General features: G+C 43.3%; 1 protein-coding gene across 1 annotated transcript in view; it reads right to left on the bottom strand.

Annotated features, from left to right (window-relative positions):
- Nucleotides 1–22,952, bottom strand: part of TEX26 (testis expressed 26) — a 58,582-nt gene that overhangs the window by 19,763 nt on the left and 15,867 nt on the right. Inside the window, exons 3-4 of the mRNA XM_073669832.1 lie at nt 11,776–11,857; nt 8,549–8,711 (exon numbers count right to left, since the gene is read on the bottom strand). Coding sequence (XP_073525933.1) covers nt 8,549–8,711; nt 11,776–11,857 — 245 coding nt within the window. The remainder of the gene's footprint in view (nt 1–8,548; nt 8,712–11,775; nt 11,858–22,952) is intronic.

Below are 22,952 nucleotides of genomic sequence, written 5' to 3'. Positions count from 1 at the left end.
TTGGAACCAAAGATCTCAAATTTGGACTCATCAGACCAAAGCACAGATTTCCACTGGTCTAATGTCCATTCCTTGTGTTCTTTAGCCCAAACAAGTCTCTTCTGCTTGTTGCCTGTCCTTAGCAGTGGTTTCCTAGCAGCTGTTTTACCGTGAAGGTCTGCTGCACAAAGTCTCCTCTTAACAGTTGTTGTAGAGATGTGTCTGCTACTAGAACTCTGTGTGGCATTGACCTGGTCTCTAATCTGAGCTGCTGTTAACCTGCGATTTCTGAGGCTGGTGACTCGGATAAACTTATCCTCAGAAGCAGAGGTGACTCTTGGTCTTCCTTTCCTGGGGCGGTCCTCATGTGAGCCAGTTTCTTTGTAGCGCTTGATGGTTTTTGCAACTGCACTTGGGGACACTTTCAAAGTCTGCCCAATTTTTCGGACTGACTGACCTTCATTTCTTAAAGTAATGATGGCCACTCGTTTTTCTTTGCTTAGCTGCATTTTTCTTGCCATAATACATATTCTAACAGTCTATTCAGTAGGACTATCAGTTGTGTATCCACCAGACTTCTGCATAACACAACTGATGGTCCCAACCTCATTTATAAGGCAAGAAATCCCACTTATTAAACCTGACAGGGCACACCTGTGAAGTGAAAACCATTTCCGGTGACTACCTCTTGAAGCTCATCAAGAGAATGCCAAGAGTGTGCAAAGCAGTCATCAAAGTAAAAGGTGGCTACTTTGAAGAACCTAGAATATAAGACATATTTTCAGTTGTTTCACACTTTTTTGTTAAGTATATAATTCCACATGTGTTAATTCATAGTTTTGATGCCTTCAGTGTGAATGTACAATTTTCATAGTCAAGAAAATACAGAAAAATCTTTAAATGAGAAGGTGTGTCCAAACCTTTGGTCTGTACTGTACACAATGTATGGCTAGGACGTATAGTATCTCCATAACTCCTTATGAAACCATAGCTGCCTTAACAAAACAATTTAGACCGCATGATATCCACATGGCAAGCAAGCTTTTTGTTCTGCTCTGAGCTGGTCAAGGTGTGAGATCTGTCACTCACAGCATTTTGACTCTTGACCCCCCATGCTGCTGCTAGCTGTTCTGTTACAACTGCACACTGAAGGGGTGTTTATAATCCCATGCCAAATAGGACACAAATGATGGACATGGAATTATATCTGCAATATTCTTCACACAGCTCCTATGCAGACCTATTGGGTTCTCATGGTTACAGACTATTTACAAATCTTTTGCATTCTGAAGCTGCAGTCATGTGTTACTTAACTCCTTCTTTCCCATCTTCTTACTTTTTTTAAAATCTAGAATATTATTTAATTCACTTTGTTTCCCATTTAAATAGAAGAAATAGACTGCTGATTTACAGAAAGTCATATGCATGAGGCAGAAACGAAACTTATCCTTCAAAAATGCAGAGATAATTGATGAATGACAGATGTATACAAGACAAGAATTCGTAGTGAATAGCCTTCGGCATGGCTTCATCTGAGATTACAAGACCACTTTTTTTGTTTTTTTATCTTTCAAGGGTGGAACCTTTGCAGAGATTGTTCATGTAATCTTGACCAATATGAACACCCCTGAAACTAATCTGATTGCTTCACTTTATATTCGATTAATCTAAAGCAAAGGGTTTCTATTCTTTAAAAAAAAAAACACAATTATCATGTTGCGTATACAGCTCCTTTGCAGGCCTATGTGTCTCCATGATTGGAGAAAGGCAAAAGAAAATTAAATAACTTTTGGTCACAAAGGTGTTCAGTCCCCACCTATTTACCCTGGAATTCTTTACCCTCTTTGTGGCTATGCACAATTTTGCTGTTTGGAATATACAAGGTTTTAACAGATCTATATGTTTTTCGTATTCAGTTATTCAATTTATTTTTTCCCATTTTTGGGGGGGATTCGTCCTAATTTTTTTGTAATTTTATAATCAGGGAATTTTTTTGCTGACATCAGAGGAAAACTAATGAAATACTTGTCTGTTTTTCACATTTTTTGGAGACCTTTACTGACCACCATTTTTATACATTGGTATTGCACATACTGCATGGGGTTTTATTTTTGTCTTTAGGAACAGTGGTTTGGATTGGTGTCGGCATTCTTTTTTTCAAGTCCTCTTCCTCTCTGAAGAGGCTATTTGCATATTTAAATTCATTGCATGGCCTATAAGTCTCCTAACGCTGGCATGGTACTCTCCACAAATAGTAAAGTTCCCCTTTATACCCACAGTCAAAGGCCACTTATACAGCCAAATAAGATCTCCTGCTTTGCACTGAGGATGGGCAACACCCTGAAACACGTGTCTGCAAATACAATTTCTGGTTTGGCTTCTTATCCCTAGTCTTGTGGCAAGGCTGCGTAGTCAATATTGAATTTTAGGATTGCTACATCCACTAGGTGGCCCTAGAGTTCAAGTCTGCCTATATGAAGGACCTGTTTGCATATAAGTGAACAATCATCTTTTTTTTTTTAGTATTTTTTTACATAACTTATCTATCAATTACATTAATCTACTACATCTGTATGCAGCCTTACAAAATAATTTTTGTACAGTGATAGGTTGGTGTAAAAACATTATGCAAACTCTTTTTATTTACTATCTGGGATATCCCTCAGGATGTTCCAGTAAAGTTTTATTTATAAGGATGAGGTGACCAAAAAAAGTTTACAGTGTAATGAATGTGACCTACAATTAGATCAATAGTAGGTGACATTTAAAAATATACATTTTTTTTCAATCTATTCATAACTGAACATTTCATTGGTGGATTGTGGCCATGTTTAGCGCATGATCAAACTCTGTTGAGGAGGCACAGCAGAGCTAAGCGCAGCGCATCTGAGCTGTACTGGAAGCTGCCTCGCAGCTGATTGGGTAAAACCCTGCATGTGGCACAGAGAAACAGAGAAGATCATATTCTTCTATATCACAGAAATAGTAGTAATATTGATTTGTAATGTGAATGTTATAATTGTGTTGTGTGTTTTGGGGATCCACTTTTTGGGTACGGTTGCCTTTTATGGGAAGAATAAGGCAAAATGAAGGCTACAGCATATGGAAAAAGATGCAATGTGCATGGAAATACGCCTGGATAGAAATATGTGATTAGCTACTCTACACTGACTAACTGGACTCCATAACCACTGAACCACAGCAGAGCTAAGTGCAGCCCCGGTGAGCAGTGCTTGCAGCCGGCTAAGGTCACATCCACATTTTCCAGAACAGCTCAGCCGTGCTCTTCTTTGATTAGAGCCTGATTATGGCACTGTGGTTTTATCCAATCATTTGTTAGGCTGCTCTCACACGAAATCACAGTAAAAACTATGCAATTCTCCACTATTAGGAGAAAATCATGGTAAAAAAGAGGCAATTTTACAGCAATTTCACAGAAATTATGGTAAAAATTGCATAATTTTTACGGAGATCACAGTAAAAACACAGTGAAATCTTGGTAAAAAAGTATGCAGAAAGACGGCTGATTTACAAGTCTATTCTAAAGTATAGAGGTTATTGCTCAATAACAGATGTAGGCGAGATAAGAATTTGTAGATTATTATTATTATTATTATTATTATTTATTATTATAGCGCCATTTATTCCATGGCGCTTTACATGTGAAAAAGGGGGTATAATACAAGAACAATTTCAATAATCTTGAACACAATGTGACAGCGACTGGTACAGGCGGAGCGAGGACCCTGCCCGCGAGGGCTCACAATCTACGAGGGATGGGTGAAGATACAGTAGGTGAGGGTAGAGCTGGTCGTGCAGCGGTATGGTGGAGCGGTGGTTACTGCAGGTTGTAGGCTTGTCGGAAGAGGTGGGTCTTCAGGTTCCTTTTGAAGGTTTCCACGGTAGGCGAGAGTCTGATACGTTGGGGTAGAGAGTTCCAGAGTAGGGCGGAAGCACGGGAGAAATCTTGTATACGGTTGTGGGAGGAGGAGATAAGAGGGGAGTAGAGCAGGAGATCTTGTGAGGATCGGAGGTTGCGTGCAGGTATGTAACGGGAGACTAGGTCGGAGATATATGGAGGAGACAGGTTGTGAATGGCTTTGTATGTCATGGTTAGGGTTTTGAACTGGAGTCTCTGAGCAATGGGGAGCCAGTGAAGAGATTGTCAGAGAGGAGAGGCCGGGGAATAGCGGGGGGACAGGTTGATTAGTCGAGCAGCAGAGTTTATGATAGATTGGAGGGGTGCGAGAGTGTTAGAGGGGAGGCCACAGAGCAGGAGGTTGCAGTAGTCAAGGCGGGAGATGATGAGGGCGTGCACTAGTGTTTTTGCAGATTCATGGTTTAGGAATGTGCGGATCCGGGAGATATTTTTAAGTTGGAGTCGGCAGGAAGTGGAAAGGGCTTGGATATGTGGTTTGAAGGAGAGTTCCGAGTCCAGGGTTACCCCGAGGCAGCGAGCTTGAGGGACCGGGGAGAGTGGGCAGCCATTGACTATGATGGATAGGTCAGTTGGGAGGGTTGAATGAGATGGCGGAAAGATGATGAATTCTGTTTTGTCCATGTTAAGTTTTAGAAATCTAGCAGAGAAGAAGGATGAAATAGCAGACAGACATTGTGGGATTTTGGTTAATACTGAGGTGATATCGGGTCCAGAGAGGTAGATCTGTGTGTCATCAGCATAGAGGTGATAATGAAAGCCATGAGACTCTATGAGCTGTCCCAGGCCTAAGGTGTAGATGGAGAAGAGCAGGGGTCCTAGAACTGAACCTTGGGGGACACCGACAGATAGGGGGCGAGATGAAGAGGTGGTGTGTGAGTGGGAGACACTGAATGTCCGGTCTGTTAGGTATGAGGAGATCCAGGATAGGGCCAAGTCTGTGATGCCGAGAGATGAGAGAGTCTGTAGTAAGAGGGAGTGGTCCACTGTGTCAAAGGCAGATGACAGGTCTAGGAGGAGGAGGACAGAGTAGTGTCGCTTAGATTTGGCGGTTAGTAGGTCGTTTGTGACTTTAGTCAGTGCAGATAATAGCCTTTGGCATGGGTTTAACCAGTTTAAAGACCACACCATTTCCCTGGCTCGTGACCTTTAAATTTTTTTACAAATATGCAGTTTTAAGATCTCTAAAATTCTTTCTTTTTTTGCCTCTTCTCTCATTTTTGTCTTTTTTTTCACACGATACATGGGCCTTACACTTTTTATTTTTTTGCTGATATCATGGGAAATGTAAACAAAAGTGTTTGTTTTTTACATTATTTTAGATTTTTTTAAGGTAAGAAAGGGTCACAGAAATAGATCTTAAATTGCGTTCCCCTTTTCCATTACAATTATTTTTCTACATCGCACATATCGTATTCTTCACCCCTCTCCGTCTCCCTCCTTACATTTCCAAAATCTATAATATTATACAATGGGGCATATTTATCAAACTTAAATGGACCCCAATTCTGGTGTAATTTCCACCAACACCTGATTTTCTTGACTTGAACGATATTTATGATGCGTTTCAGGCACTTTTTCCAGCTTCTCTGACAAGGGGGAGTGGTCTCGCTGACAGGGGTGTGGCTTAATGGGCAACACAATGCGCCAAAATTGTGGTGCATTTTTTTGGGGGGCAAAAAGTAAGCCAACAAATAGGTTGTGTAAAATTAGACCAGGCAGTCTTTAAAGGGGTTGTCAAGGCTTTACATAAAAGTCTGCAGTCACACTGTGTGACTGCAGACTTGTGGATCCTCGCAGTGAGGATTCTCCGGTGCTGGAGGCTAGACCGAGTGGCCATGTGAGAGTAAGTATGCAATATGCGCACCTTGGGATTTGTTTATAAGGGGAAAACCTAATGACAGGTTCCCTTTAAATTGAAGATAAATAGACAGCTGATTTACAGAAAGTGATCTGTTAAAGTCAGAAATGAAACTTATCATTCTAAAATGCAGAGATAATTAATAAGTGACAGATGCACATGAGATAAGAATCCAGCCTTCGGCATGGCTTCATCTGAGACTACAAAAGAAGTCTGGTTTGTTTGTTTTTTTCACAAAAAACTTGCTGATATAATTCTGAATACTATGCTCACCCCAACAACCAATCTGATTGCTTCAAATGCATCTACAAGTATTTATCCGAACCCGCCCATACACATGCATGCTCATTTCATCTGAGCGTGCATGTGTCTCCAATAGGGAGAGGAATAAGCTGCTGTCATACATCTATGGCAGAAGGCGACTTCTTATCTCTTGCATAAACTGTAGGGGGAGGTCAAGGGGCCTTGATACAGGTCCTGCTAAAAACGGTGTGTTCACTAGACATTTATCTAATGTGTATGGGGGCTTTTACTTCCCTTTGATTCACCCCTTTGTAGATTAGCATGTATAAGGGGCAAAGGAAGTAACGCATGTAGACTGTAATCATGGAAACACAAAAGTCTACATAGGAGCCGTACACTCAACTCAACTTTTTTTTTTTCAGTTGCTTCTTTATTTTAATTTAGAACTTTAGTAGAGGTATAGAAATATTACAATTATGTTTTTATGCATTATATAGATTTTATTTAATAATAGATATTCATAACACATATAGAGGACCTATCATCGGATGAAAAGTGGGCAATTTTTTCTCTATTTTATTTCTGCTGCCCCACTAAGTATGGCTTTTTTTGGGGAGTTTTTTTTTTTTAACAATCCATCATACGGACCCAGAGCAGAGATATAGGATTTTTATTTTGTTCTAATTTTTATGGTCTTTGCCAAGGGTGCAATGATCACAGAATAATTATGCAGAGCAGCCTAAATACACGCCCCCAGAAGATTCTATAAGCACCACCTCCTTAGCAAATACCATAAAAAATAGCACTAAATAAAAAGGCTCATGTAACGCTATTGCCAGCGTCCCTGAAGGGTTCCTCCTCCCCCTCCATGCAGGGACGCCGGCATACTCACCGGCCCGGCCGCACTTCATGGTTCCCCGGCGTGCTCCCTGCTTCCTTCCAGCAGTGCGCCTAGGGCATATGTGCTCATCTGCTCTTAAAGAGGCAGAGCACATATATAGTAAAATGCCCTCAGCCTATAGCTGAGAGGCATTTAGTGTTAAGAGTTCACCAGCAAGATGGCTCCCAGCCAATAGCTGGGAGGCATCTTGTTTAAAAGGCACCCTAACCAATAGGAAGGTTCCAAGCAACACATTTAGTCAATATGTAGTGTGGTGTTCTACCAGTGCTATCGTAAGGTCCCCTAGTCCCAGTGTGGCCAATGTCCTAAACCCAAATCCCTAGTCTCAGTGTGGCCAGCGCCCTGAATCTGAATCCCTGGTCCCGGTATGGCCAGTGTCCTGAACCCGAATCCCTGGTCTTAGAGCGGCCAGTGCCTGAACCAATATCCGAGACCTGTGTGTCTAAACGTGTGCCTATCCGAGTACCCCATATATTCGGACTGCTACAACCAGTTTCCGAACATTGAAGCCGCATCAGCAGCACCTGTATCCTGAAGCCACTTCAGCGGTGTCTGAATCAGTCCTGTTTCTCAGGGTCAGTAACCGTTCTGCCTGAGGATCCTGAACCTATGAGTCTGAATGGAGCCCCAGTCCATATCCGTGTTTGCGAACCTGACCTCTGGGGTCAGCAGCTGCAGTACTAGGGACTGCCTAGGAGTGGTACCTGGCGGCTACCTGCAGCCAAGTCTGACTCCACCATCAGGAGCTCCAGTGAACACCTGGTAGCCGCTTAGCTACGCCCTTCCTACGAAAGCCCGGCACCGTGGCATATTGGGTTCGCGAAACTATGTGTGCCATTTGCGTGCGCAACAGTCCGTATCTCTGGTATCGTATGGCGGATTAAAAAAAAATAAAAAATTGTATATTAAGGAGAGCAGTGGAAATAAAATAAGAGCAAAATCTGGACACTTTTGAAGAGACAGGTTCTTTTTAAAGGGAACCTGTCACCATGTAAATGCCATCCAATGTGCAGGCACCATGATATAAAGCAGGGGGAGCTAAGCTGATTGATATATAGTTTTGTGAGAAAAGATTCAGTATAACCTGATCGTCATTGAATCCTCTGCTCTTTCTGGGATTTTGGGTCCAGTGGGCGGGGCTGTCAGTGACTGACAGCTCACTCTGTATGTACATTCATGCAAAGAAAGCTGTCAGTCACTGATGGAGCCAAAATCTGAGAAAAGGCAGAGGATTAATGATTAAAACACAGATTATACTAAATATTTTCTCTCAAAACCATATAACAATCTGCTCAGCTCCCCCTGCTGTATATACTGGTGCCTACAGATTTGGCTGTGTTTTCATGTTGACAGGTTCCCTTTAAGTGGATCAGAGCATTGCACCGGCAGCCTAGATATTGGATTATAATTAGTTTTAACTCTACAAATGGCGTATAAGCCAGGAAAACTATGAGTGCATACACTAGCCATAGGCCTCTGTTCACATGACAGAGGATAAAACAATCATCATGCTTTTACAGTGTGGTAGGAAAGTCGAGAACCAGGGTGAAATATTAAAGCAAAATAGGATTTATTATCAGCTGCCCAGATTAGAGGCATAGCATTGTGAATATAATCCGCACAGTACCTTATCAGGATGGGGTCTGTGGTTTCTGGCTCCTGATGCTGTCGCGGTTCGGATCAGCTCTGGCTTGGAATATGGTTTCCAGCCAAACTCATCACTGTACATGCTCATCCCAACAGGGTCACACAGGTAGTAAGGGTTTCTGTAGCTTTTAGACGTCTTGGGTCTGCAAGATACCAACAAGATAGAAGATGCATCCTGCTAACATTTCCATTGACATTACAATAGACAGTGATGTAGCTGAGTGCAATGTGCGGATGGATGTGACACCAACACCTGTAAAGTGACCTTCCCGATGACATGTTCATTAAATGATTTAACGACATACTCCCAGCAGTAGATCATAGACTGTTCTCAACATAATCAGTATATTATCTCATTAAGGTCTAAATGACCGAACATAAAAATAAATGTGATTTCTACTTACGCTGAGATATTATAAAGCTGTTCCAAAATGGCCAAAACAAATCTGAAACAATGGTACGAGAATCAGAGGCTGGGGGTGGCTGCTGATGTCGAAGCAGTAGTGGCCAAAAACCCACAATCAAGGAAGTTTGGAAAAGTTTTCCAGTTTCTTAAGGGAAAGTCCAAATTATTAAAAAAAATGAATAAAAAATGAAAATTAAACCCATTAGGTATGAGCCTGAAAAACTGAACTACTCCAAAAATGCAGAAGCTCGCACAGCCCTGGTCCAGCTGCCATAGATGACCGAGACCGAACTGGACTCCAGACCAGGGTAAATCAAATCTTTCTGCCCATCTTAAAAACCTACTTTCTTGATTTATAATCACCTACTGTTTTTTTGCTCCTTAGAACTCTTTAGAAGATCAAATTGTCTCCATGGTAACAGACTACAAGCAAACCCTATGTAGTCTGATCATGTAGTCGTATTACATCCATCTAACCTATCTGGTTGACTTAGAAAGGAAGAAGGCATTTTGGCTTACCAAGCTTGCAACCAGTCTCTCCCCATGGAGGTACACCCCAGTGTAAGATCTCTGATCTTCTAATGAATAGTAGAAATAGGATCCAGCACTCAAATTGTATCAGATTAAGATTTTATCTAAATTAAAAGAAAACCTGTCACCAGGTCAAGTAACCAGATTTTTCTCTTATTTTAATCCCGTTGCTCCCATGAGTAATTCATTTTTTATTTAAAGGGGTTGTCAACCTCAGGCTAAAGGTCTGCAGTCACTCTACGTGACTGCACACTCGTGAAACCTCAAAGCGCACTGTCAATTTCCATACATGCGATCATGTGCCGACTAGATGAGTGCAGCCTCGGTCAATGCAGGGGTATTGTGCGAGGCACGTCTAGTCTGAATGTGGCCGGAAGTATGAAAATCTCATGCATGGTCCCATGACCGCCGTGGGAGAATTTTCATAGCACTCGGTGTGCATGATGTGCAGTCAAATAGAGTGACTGAAGACTTGTAGCCTAAGGCTGGACAATTTCTTTAAATCCTCTATACAGTTTAAGAAATATATATTATTTAGTGTTTATTTTTAGGGTCTTTTCCAAGGGTGCAGCGCTCACAGGATTCTCTGGGGCCATATCATTAGGCAGTTCTGCATTATTACCCCTGGAGCAATGCCACCTTGGTAAAAAAACATAAACATTTGCACAAAATAAAAAGGCCTCTGGAACCGCATGGAGAATTTAAAAAAAACTAAACTAAATACTTTATTCCCACTGCTCCCCTGAGAATTCTGTAAGAGTAAACTATGGGAACTTTTGATCTGCAGGTCATCTTTAAGGAAGACCATGGATAAAAAGAATGTCCACTTGTGTCCGCTTACCGGTGTTGATCGACAGATCTTATAGGGAACCAGTCTTATAAAACATGGGGTCTGATCTAAAACCTGTTATAGGGCAGGAGGAGCTGAGCAAATTGATGTACAGTTTATTAGGAAAAGACAAAGTATAACTCAGATTTTATTCATTTATATTTCTACTCTTTCTATAGTTAAAAATATCTAAAAACAAAGGAAGCACAAAAGTGCAATAAAAGTAACAAACTTTAATTATAATTCATCAAAAGACATGGCTAAAAGCATCTAATAAAAGGGAATGTAGCACAGAGATCTATGCCACCCAAGAAATACCCAATACAAAACTGCAAATTACAAAGCACAAAATTATATATCTAAACATATTGTAAAAAGCCAGATGACCAGTCAGAATGTACAAAACTATGGGCCTGGTTCATCCAAGCTCTCGAGCCAGAATTCTGGTGTAAAAGCTTTGAAAAGTTGCAAAATTGAAGGCGCAGCTCAGAGTTGTTCCAAAATTGTGTGACTTTTTGCGTTTGTCTGACAAAGTGGGTGGAGCTTCATTCCAGTCCCTGACTATAGTAAGATTTCTGGAGTAGCACATGGAGGTGTTTGTCATTAGTCAGACACTACAGATTCATGAAGACGCGTGCATCCCTTCACGAATCAGGGGCGTCTGATTCCAGCATGCACCGTCGCTAAGGCCAGCAATGAACAAAACAGTCTTGTTGAATAGGGCCCTATGTATTAAATATTAATCTGTAAAAGGCCAAGTGGCCAGACAGCTGAAACTATATATATATATATACATATATATATCATATTAAAATATAGTTGCGGTATCCCAGTGACAATATATATCAGTCTGCTGGCTGTCGGCTAATCATATGCTAAGAGGAGGATCTGTGGATCAAAACACAAAAGTGCAACTACTTTTTATCCATTGTCTTCTGCAAATAAAGGTACCAATTTTATCGTCTTTGAGTGAAGTCCTGGAACGTAATTACACTGCCTATACATCTGGTTTATCTACCAAATGTTTGTTAGTGAAAGGTACTGGATATATGGAAGAAAGTGTTACTATTGGATCAGACTACAAAGAATTTGTAGTCTGTTGCCTGGGAAACACATAGGAATGTAAAGGAGCTGTAGGCACAAAACAATATTTTTAATAGGACTTCTGTATTGTTAAGGTGGACATTTCCTTATATTTATTGCAGCATTCAGCATGATTTCTTGACTTTAATCTTGTAAAATGAAGACTATTTTGGATTAAGCAATTATTTGCAATCATCATAAAGCTGAAATAAAGAGAGGACCAACATTCTACAAATGAAATGTACATGGCCATGACATAGAATAAAAAAAAGACTGTAGGACATCAAATAAGAAATTAATACAATGCAGGACACAGATGTACTGAGCACCAGGGAAGGCGACAAGTATTATGACTTACCGTATGGCTACGGATGGATCACACACATTATGCTGGTAGTCTCTATTCATTGTGGTTTCATAAGGATCCCATATGTTTCCTCCTTAAAAAGGAAAAAATAGTCACCAAATTTAGCTAAAAACGTAAATTTAAATTGTAAGGCTGTGTGCCCACTATGCGTTTTTTAAGCGTTTCCACAGCGGCAATTCCGCTTGGTAGAAGGCCTGCCATGTTCCCCAATGATAATCCGCATGTGTTGTGCACATGCTGTGGAAATTTCCGCTACGGATTATCATTGCGGGAAAATCCGCAGCACTACCAATTATTTTGCGGAAACGCAGCGTTTTTGCAGCCATTGACTTGCATTGGACCGCATGTCATCCACATCACTGTATCTGTACATGCGGATAACATGCAGTTCAATGTGCGGTTGGTACCCGGTACTGCGGTTATGTCATTTAGTCATGTGACGGGTCACGCGACCGCTGACGTCGGCAGGTCCTTTTAATCTGCTAGCAAGCCAAGACAAGGACACCGGGGGCCATCAGAAGGTAAGTATAATATTTATTTTTTATTTTTTACCATTCTTTCGGTCACATTATATAAATCCATGCTGGTTGCATGGATTTATATAGTGTAACCAAGTTGTCAAGTACTTTCCAAGTGATGCTAAAATCGCTTGGAAAGCGCTTGACAACCCGCATGCGGAAATGTATGTGAAGAACGCTTCACATCCTTTTGTTCCTTGCAGGAAAAACGCATGTACAATCCGCATGTACAATCCGCATGTACAATCCGCATGCGTTTTTTCTGCCAGAGAGATGAAGAAACGCTCAGGAAAAATCTGAAGCATTTCTGCATCGTGGGCACATAGCCTAAATGTAAAAATCCCATAGATTCATAAACGACTGACTATGAACCTAGTGATAAGCACAAGTAAAACTCCTGTGTCAGAACCTAATAAAAAGGGCCAATTTATGTTTAAGGGTCTAATGGGTAACATCTCTCCTTCTAGAGAATGACATATCAGTGCAAGGAGACTTATAGGCCATGCAATGCTCCTTTGAGAAATTAAATATGCAGACTGCCTGTTCAGAGAGGAAGAGGACTAGAAATGCCACCTACTGGAGGCAGGGCTGTGGAGTCGGAATCGGAGCCCATTTTGGTGGAGTCAGAGTCGGTATAAAATGGACCAACTCCAACTCCTAACATATATAATAAATTGGGTACAGTAGTTCAATGTAGTTTGTGGGGAATATTTTTTCATAAGAATTTGGGAAAGTTATGAAATGTTCTATAAATGTCTGTTCTATTCCTTATCTAAGGGTCTAGACTTTTAGCTGAGATGAATCTGTGCTACAGTAAATTTATCACTTAAACATGAGCCATGTATGAGGGAGTCGGAGTCAGTGGCATGGAAATTGAGGAGTCGGAGTCGGAGGTTTGGCTTACCGACTCCACAGCCCTGATTCTGGAAGGAGCAATCCTAAATGTCCTCTCATACAGCCAAATCAGATCTCATGCTTAGCACTGAGGAGGGATAACACCCCAAAACACCTGTCTGCAAATAGAAATTCTGGTTTGGGTTTTATTCTACATTATGTGGCAAGGCCCATTAAAGGGTCGATATTGACTTTCAAGAGGAGTCTTAAGCTGTCATCACCAGTATTAAATACATTTCAGTAAGTGTGCTCAATACTTTTTCCCTGTGTCATTTCTCATTATTACACACAACTTAATTTATGGGCATCTATAGTTTGCTTTCTTTGCCTGTGTGGATTGTTACCAACATCTGGTGAGAATTTCATGTCAGTGGTTAGCATGGCAGCTTTGCATTGCTGGGGTCCTGGATTCAATTCCCACCAAGGACAGCATCTGAAAGAAGTTTGTATGTTCTCCACGTGTTTGTGAGGGTTTTCTCCGGGTTCTCTGGTTTCATCCAACACTCCAAAGACATACTGACAGGGAATGTAGATTGTGAGCCCCAATGGGGACAGTGATAATAATGTCTGTAAAGCGCTGCGGAATATGATGTCGCTATATAAGTAAAATAAATTGCAACTTTAGAAATATATTTACTAAGAAAATTGGTGACGTGTTCAATACGTATTTCACCTGCTGTATGTCTGCAGCTCGCCATATATCAGATTAGGCTTTTACCCAGGATTTATTAGAGTAACTGTCATTTTAATTTTTATTTGATAAGTCAGTAGCACACATGAAAATGCTGAAAAACTCTGTAATATATTTTATCAGAGAAATCTGCTTCTTTCTCGGCCAAAATTGATGAGTCATTATCAAATTTCTCAATTCTGAGGTAAAATCTGTATTCAGACTTTCCCATTACTGAGATAGGAGATGGCAGTTGTTACAGGTACAAGTTTATGAAGACAGAAGGAGGGAGGAGTTAGAAGCAGAGCCCCTGCTCCCTCTCCGACCTAGATAGAATCTTATTAGTAGCAGCTGCTTCTGACGAAGGCAGACGCCGAAACGCGCGTCGGGGTGGGCGCATCCTTGTGGAAAATCCCTGATGGCCTGCTTACAGGTATATTAAATATGATGAACATTGAGCTATTTACATGATTGATTGTTACTATCTAATTACACTCACTGGCAACTGTGTGTTTCACAGGCATCCAAGCACTATTGCACTTTACCTGCACAATATGATGATTGCACATACCTATATATACCTGCATATTGCTATATATATCTAACATGGGTTAATTACAGCTACACATAGTCATTGTAATCTTACATAATCTTTCTTCAAATTGTTATTACACTGGTGTATACTTTTTTTGACCTACAGTACAGACCAAAAGTTTGGACACACCTTCTCATTTAAAGATATTTCTGTATTTTCATGACTATGAAAATTGTACATTCACACTGAAGGCATCAAAACTATGAATTAACACATGTGGAATTATATACTTAACAAAAAAGTGTGAAACAACTGAAAATATGTCTTATATTCTAGGTTCTTCAAATTAGCCACCATTTGCTTTGATGACTGCTTTGCACACTCTTGGCATTCTCTTGATGAGCTTCAAGAGGTAGTCACCGGAAATGGTCTTACAACAATCTTGAAGGAGTTCCCAGAGATGCTTAGCACTTGTTGGCCCTTTTGCCTTCACTCTGCGGTCCAGCTCACCCCAAACCATCTCGATTCGGTTCAGGTCTGGTGACTGTGGAGGCCAAGTCATCTGGCGTAGCACTCCATCACTCTCCCTCTTGGTCAAATAGCCCTTATACAGCCTGGAGGTGTATCTGGGGTCATTGTCCTGTTGAAAAATAAATGATGGTCCAACTAAACGCATACCAGATGGAATAGCATGCCGCTGCAAGATGCTGTGGTAGCCATGCTGGTTCAGTATGCCTTCAGTTTTGAATAAATCCCCAACAGTGTCACCAGCAAAGCACCCCCACACCATCACACCTCCTCCATGCTTCATGGTGGGAACCAGGCATGTAGAGTCCATCCGTTCACCTTTTATGCGTCTCACAAAGACACGGTGGTTGGAACCAAAGATCTCAAATTTGGACTCATCAGACCAAAGCACAGATTTCCACTGGTCTAATGTCCATTCCTTGTGTTCTTTAGCCCAAACAAGTCTCTTCTGCTTGTTGCCTGTCCTTAGCAGTGGTTTCCTAGCAGCTATTTTACCATGAAGGCCTGCTGCACAAAGTCTCCTCTTAACAGTTCTTGAAGAGATGTGTCTGCTGCTACAACTCTGTGTGGTATTGACCTGGTCTCTAATCTGAGCTGCTGTTAACCTGCGATTTCTGAGGCTGGTGACTCGGATAAACTTATCCTCAGAAGCAGAGGTGACTCTTGGTCTTCCTTTCCTGGGGCGGTCCTCATGTGAGCCAGTTTCTTTGTAGCGCTTGATGGTTTTTGCAACTGCACTTGGGGACACTTTCAAAGTTTTCCCAATTTTTCGGACTGACTGACCTTCATTTCTTAAAGTAACGATGGCCATTCGTTTTTCTTTACTTAGCTGCTTTTTTCTTGCCATAATACAAATTCTAACAGTCTATTCAGTAGGACTATCAGCTGTGTATCCACCAGACTTCTGAACAACACAACTGATGGTCCCAACCCCATTTATAAGGCAAGAAATCTCACTTATTAAACCTGACAGGGCACACCTGTGAAGTGAAAACCATTTCCGGTGACTACCTCTTGAAGCTCGTCAAAAGAATGCCAAGAGTGTGCAAAGCAGTCATCAAAGCAAAAGGTGGCTACTTTGAAGAACCTAGAATATAAGACATATTTTCAGTTGTTTCACACTTTTTTGTTAAGTATATAATTCAACATGTGTTAACTCATAGTTTTGATGCCTTCAGTGTGAATGTACAATTTTCATAGTCATGAAAATACAGAAAAATCTTTAAATGAGAAGGTGTGTCCAAACTTTTGGTCTGTACTGTATATGTAAAAAGATACACATGCCTTTGGATGTTTGGCAGCAATATTTAATGACTTCTCTATCTATCTAAATAGATTCCTCTATATATATATATATATATATATATATATATATATATATATATATATAAATATATATATATATATATACATATTGATTCGTCACTCGGAACAGTGCCCGTTTTTCATCTGGTTGTTTCTCCCATCCTTGAATACCAAATCCTTGATCAGTAAAATTGGTATATTTTTTCACTATCAAAATTTCACCTGGGTGTCAGGTCCTCTTCTTGTTTGATTTTTCGTGAATTCTCCGATGGGTCACTATTTAGTCCGAAGCACACATGCACTTATAGTAAGAGATTTCTCCCCACATTTAGTTCGATATTAGTCATCGTATATGTTACCTGCATGTGTATTACTTTTTATTTTTGAGTTTTTTCTTAACTATATTGTTGGTGTAAATCACAAAGAAATTAATGAGGGTGACACCAACCGTACAGTAGTGTGAAAAATTGTTTTCCCCCTTCCTGATTTCTTATTCTTTTGCATGTTTGTCACACTTAAATATTTCAGATCACAAAACAAATTTAAATATTAGACAAATATAAGACAAGTAAACACAAAATGCAGTTTTTAATTTAATTTATTATTAAGGGAAAAGGAAATCCAAAACTACAGGGCCCTGTGTGAAAAAAAGATTGCCCCCTAAACCTAATAACTGGTTGGGCCACGCTTAGCAGCAAGAACTGCAATCAAGCGTTTGCAATGAGTCATTTACAAAGCTCTGGAGGAATTTTTGCCAACTCATCTTTGCAAAATTGTTGTAATTCAGCCCCATTGGAGGGATTCCAAGAATGAACCGCATTTTTAAGGTCATGCCACAGCATCTCAATCGGATTAAGGTCAGGACTTTGACTTTCTCAAGCCATTCAGAGGTGGACTTGCTGGTGTGTTTTGGATCATTGTACTGCTGCATAACCCAAGTGTGCTTCAGCTTGAGGACACGAACAGATGGCCGAACATTCTCCTTCAGGATTTTTTGGTAGACAGCAGAATTCATGGTTCCATTTACTACAGCAGGTCTTCCAGGTCCTGAAGCAGCAAAACAGCCCCAGACCATCACACTACCACCACCATATTCCGATCAACAGATAGTCCACCATCAACAGCTCGAGGGGCCTCGACGTCTGGACGGGGGCACGCTGCTCCGCGGACTTGTGGAATTCACAGGTACGGCATGCTTGACAGACGTTTTCAACCAACTTACGGAGCCCCGGACAAAAAATGAACTGCTGGGTCCACAGGGGGGTCTTGTCTATGCCGAAGTGGCCATTCCTCCTGTGAGCTTCGCCCACCATCTCATGGGCCAACTGCACGGGGACGACAATCTGCAAACACTCCTCCAGCATATGGGATAAAAGGGCCCTGCGACACAGGACTCCATCTTTCACGATCAGCCGATCCCACTGGGCAAGCAGAGCCAAGGCTCCGGTCGATAGTCGGGCTCTCACTTCGGAGGGCGGTTTCTCTTGTTTATTCACATACTGTTTCAGTAAGACGTGCTCGGGATCTCGATCTTGAAGCTTGGCCCATTCTTGCTGGGACAGGGGAGATCCCACTACGGCTTCAATCCCTCCTACCGCATACTGGGGGCTATCTTCTATTTGCTTTGCGAGCCGGGCAAAGTCAGGCATCTCATCTTCCTCCAACTCTTCATCCCGGTCCCCCACTGGCGGGGATGATGTCACTCTAGACAGGCTGGCAGCATTCTGATTCTCGTTCCCCGCTCTGTATTTAATTTTGTACTGGAATCTAGAGAGCCTGGCCATCCAGCGCTGTTCCATTGCCCCTAGTTTGGCATTCTCTAGGTGGGCAAGAGGATTGTTGTCCGTCATGACCAGCACCTCCGCTCCTGTCAGATAGCCGGCAAATTTCTCCGTCATAGCCCAAGTCAGAGCCAAGAGTTCCAAGCGGAAGGAGCTGTAGTTGACCGGATTCTTTTCGGTGTCACGGAGAGACCTACTGGCATAGGCTATCACGCGTTCTTTATTATCTTGAACTTGAGAGAGGACCGCCCCTAGACCTTGAAGGCTGGCGTCGGTGTGCAACTGAAACGGTAATGTGTAGTCTGCATATGCCAGAACAGGGGGTGATGTTAGAGCAGCCTTAAGTGCCTGAAAGGATTTTTCTCGGTCAGGCCCCCAACTGATGCGTCGTCCTCTGGGGCTGTCGCGGTCCCTCGGAGAACCTCATGCAGTGGTTCAGCAAGCCGAGCAAAGTCCTTGACAAACCGACGGTAGTAGCCTGCTAGCCCCAGAAAAGCCCGGACTTCTTTGACGGTAGTTGGCTGCGGTCACTCTTGAACGGCTGCTATCTTCTCCGGAGAGGGCTGGACGCCTTCGGCCGAGATCCGGTGACCCAAGTAGTCGATTTCCTGCTGGAACAGACGGCACTTGCTGGGCTTCAACTTCAAGCCGTGTCGCCTCAAGCGCTGGAACACTTGGCCAAGCTTGTGAAGATGATCTTCAAAGGTGGCGGAGTATACCACGATGTCGTCAAGGTATATCAGCGTAAACTCAAAGTTGAAGCCCTCCAGACAGCGTTCCATTAGTCTCTGAAAGGTCCCCGGTGCGTTATTCAAGCCGAACGGCATCCGGTCGAACTCATACAGGCCCATGGGAAGGATGAAAGCGGTCTTTTCCCTGTCCTTCTCACTCATTGGAACCTGCCAATATCCACTGGCCAGGTCTAGGGACGAAAAATATTTGGCCTTCTTCAGGGCGGTCAGTGACTCTTCGATCCGAGGAAGTGGATATGAGTCCCGGATAGTGCAAGCGTTCAGCCTACGGTAGTCCACGCAAAACCTTAGGGAACCATCTTTCTTTTTGACTATCACCACGGGTGCAGCCCACAGGCTCTGGCTTTCACGTACCACTCCGGCGTGTAGCATAGATTCTAACAGGCTTTTCACCTCCTGGTATTGCTGAGGTGGTATCTGCCGGTACCTCTCGCGGATAGGGGGGGTATCGCCCGTGGGTATCTCGTGCTGGATACTGGTGGTACACCCAAAGTCTGTGTCATGCTTTGCAAAGGAGTCTTGGTGTTCCCGCAGGGGTTCCTCCACTTGAGACACTTCTTGTTTGGTGTACTGAGACGTGTCTAGCTGCACTTTTTCCCGTAGTTTTCGCCCAATGTCTTCATCGTCTACTTGAGCGTTTATGGCTGAGACGGTTACCGTCCAGTCGCCTTCTGTAGACGGGGTGAATTCTAGGGGCCCAATGGGATTTACTTCCGTGGGTAGAGCATATACCCGGGCAAGTTGAGTGCCAGCTTCAAGGGCTAGGCCTATGTCTGCGGTGTTGTTTAGCCTGACAGGGACTCTCCCGTTCCTCACGACGGCTAGAGTGCGAGCAACTAGTGGGTTTAGCTTACCCCCACTTGGGGTCCTCGGCTCGATCAACACTTCAACCCCCTCAAGTTGTCGGTGGGTGTTAAGGGGTAAGGAAATGACTGTCTCTTTTTCAGCGGGCAAAGTAATCCGGGTACGGCGTGGCACCGTAATGGCGGCTAGGGGTAGTTGTTCCTCTGCCATCTGTTGAAGTCCAACGGTCCGGATTACGCGCTGGAACGCCAGACGAGTCGGCTTATGTTTGGTGACTTTCTGCCAGTATTTGGGTCCTTTTCTTCTCAACAGCATAAGATCCAGGTCTTTCAAGATGTTCATTCCAACTATCACTGGGGTCTCGGAGCAAAAACTTTTCTTGACGATGACGATCCCTCGTTTCCCTAAGTCCTGTCCGCAGGCCTTTGTGTCCATCCAAGCAACTCCGGTCACTGGAATGGGTAGATTATTAGCCGCAATAATCTTAATGGCGGTGTCTGGGTCACAAGCAGTTCTTGGTTTGAGGTAATTTTCGTAAAACTGTTCAGAGATCGTGGTCACTTGTGACCCGGTGTCCATCAGACCCTGTACGGCAATTCCTTCCAGGACAACTTCAAGTGTCGGGCTATTCGAGGCAAGAGCACTCCGCCATCGGCTCTGTTTTTCCACACCCCTCTCCTTGGCCTCCCCTGCTGCGCGAGCCTCAGCTGCAGGGGTGTCTAGTTTAACGGCGGCCATTGTGGTGAGGCCCGGCGTGGTAGCTCTGCTTGTGGATATGGCTGGGGTTCAATTCGCTGGTCTGATCGAAATTCCCTTCGCTGGGGTGACTGAGGGTTTGTTCGTTGGTGCGACGGAGGTTGTTGCGGAGGGAAGTGTTGAGGACAACGATTTGCCCTATGGCAAGGATCACCGCATGACCAACACTGTCTCACGGGACGACTAGGCTGTCTTCGCTGGTCTCCCTGTCGGTCTAATGTTAACTGTAATATCTGTCTCTGTAAGTCTGCTACCATCTGTTTCAGGTCTTCCATGTCACTGTTCGGATTTTTAAAGTCAGATATGGATCTGCACGCAGCACCTTGAATCCCCACATCCAGGACGGGTCCCCTTGAACGTTCTATGGCTTCCTGTTTGACTTCAGCAAAAGTAAGAGCCGGCATCATCCGGATCGAGTCCGGTAACGTGTGGTTAAGATACTGGTCTCTCAGTCCTATTACAAATTGGTCTCTCAGTACCAGGTCACGAGAAGCCATACCAGCTAGTTGCTCCCCTTTTCCACAGGTTTGTTCAAGGAGTACCTGAAGGGCGTTCGCATATTGGGGAATATCCTCCCATTCAAGCTGCGTCTGTCTAAAGAACATGTGTCGTAGTGTTCCCTGGTATGTGGTCGGCCCATAGGTGTTCTCCAGCACCCGCACCAAATCATCTACTGTACGCTGGCCCCTGACAGTCTCCAGTCTGACTGTCGTCCATGCCTCCCCCTCTAGAGTCAGTACCGCCATTTCTGCCAAGGTCTTAGGGTCAATATTATACATTTCCCCCAGTATCCGGACTTGTTCCGCCCACTCTGGTACCGGGTAGTTTCGTCCGCCAAATTTCCTGACCTGATTCACAATAGACACCGGCGGGGCTTTCTGACTGTACACATGGCCTGGGTGGGAATCCTGTTGGTCACAGATCCTGCCGACTACGCCAGATGAAGTGACCGCGGGCAAGGCCGCGCATTGGTATCTATGATCTGGCCCAGCAAGATCCCCACACACAGACTCTATCTTGATAACCGTATCTTTACTCGTATACATTTTTAACACAGCAAAGAAAAACAATAAATGACAACCGTAAATATGCACAGTAATAACGTGTACTTATAAGCTGACCCTCACTGTCCCTACTCACACGTTACCAGTCCTTTACTCCAGAAGGATGTGTCCCCCGTCGCAGGCCTGTCTGTCTTTGCAGGAGGGTGTCCCAGCCGGAAAAAAAAAAACAGGAACAGCAGAATTCGCGGAAAGAAAGGAAGAGATACTTCGGCCTCTCGCCAGAGGTCCCGCTTACAGTCTCTCTGATCCGGATAGAAGCTCTGGTGGGTCCCCTTATGTAGTCCACACTCCAGTAGCAGGGAGTGTAACAGCTGAATCCTTCAGCAGTGCAGAAGCTGGGGAAGGCTCCGAGGATATGGTGTTAGATAGAAGAAATCACGTTGAGAGTCTCTCCTGCGCCACACACGAGGGCCTGCACACCGTCCTGGCTCTTTTCACAGACCACAGCAGACTCCTCGCGCGCTTTTTCCTGCTTCCCACTTTGGTCACGTGACTCTCTAGGGCGGGACACAGGAGGCTCAGTCTCTTTCTCTGTCATCACACCCTGCGCAGGTGCAACCTCTGGCCACAAGGTGGCAACATCATCCTGTGTAATCACTTCTGTAACAGGCTCTATATCAATTATCACAGAACAGCCAGAGCCGGCCAGCTCACTACAGGATCTTCAGTGGACATTTGCTGTGGGAAAGTATCCTGAGAGCTCGTGCACACAAACAATTTTCTTGTACCAGTGTTATCCATGGTTTTCATGGCGCTCATGCCTATGATATGCTACGGTCCTGTGCATATGTCCATCTTTTTTTTTCTTTGGACTGAGTGTTCTGCTGAAAAAATCGGAGTCATGTCCAAATTTGATCTGAGTGTCAATGCAAGTCTATGGGTCCAGATGGATCCGAGCGCGGTCCGATTTTCACAGACTGACAGAATGGAGAACCTTTTGGTTTTTCTCCATGTCCAAGGAAAACTGATGCCATTCTGATCAAAGTCTGATCAGAATAATTGCACCATTTTTCTCGAATGTGGAGAAAAAGGTTGAGGGACCCTACCTTGTGATCAGCATGACATAGATGCTCATCTTCATACAAATACAGTCTGCCACTTAGGACACGGCCCCACTATCAGTATTTGGTCAGTGTTTTTTCTCAGAAGTGGGAGCCAAAACCAGGTAAGGAACAATCAGAGAAAAGGTATAATAGAAACAAGTCACCAATTCTGCATTTATCACCCACTCCTGGTTTTGATTCCCACTCCTGAGAAAAAGTACTGACCGAATACTGACCAAATACTAATAGTGGAGCCGTGGCCTTAGGAGCACAATCACCATTGTAGATCATTACTGCCCAGAAATGAAAATAAGAAAAAATTTAAATTCTGTTTTGTAAGCTGCTAAAAATAATATTTAGCCATTTCTTCCTGGGGTTGCCTCATCACAAGCAGTCCCTTTAAGATAGGAGTTGCCCCGCTGTTTGCCAGGGATTGTTGCTCATTTCCTCTGCAGAAACCACAGTAGGGAAAATGCAGTATTACATGCAGCCTGGTAATTTAGGCTACGCTTCTTAAG

The sequence above is a fragment of the Phyllobates terribilis genome, unplaced genomic scaffold (assembly GCF_046119375.1).
Source record: "Phyllobates terribilis strain yellow unplaced genomic scaffold, ASM4611937v1 Scaffold_2__4_contigs__length_985480577, whole genome shotgun sequence".
Taxonomy (NCBI): Eukaryota; Metazoa; Chordata; class Amphibia; order Anura; family Dendrobatidae; genus Phyllobates; species Phyllobates terribilis.
The sequence above is the reverse complement of the archived record's forward strand: the minus strand, read 5'-3'. Positions and strand labels throughout refer to the sequence as shown.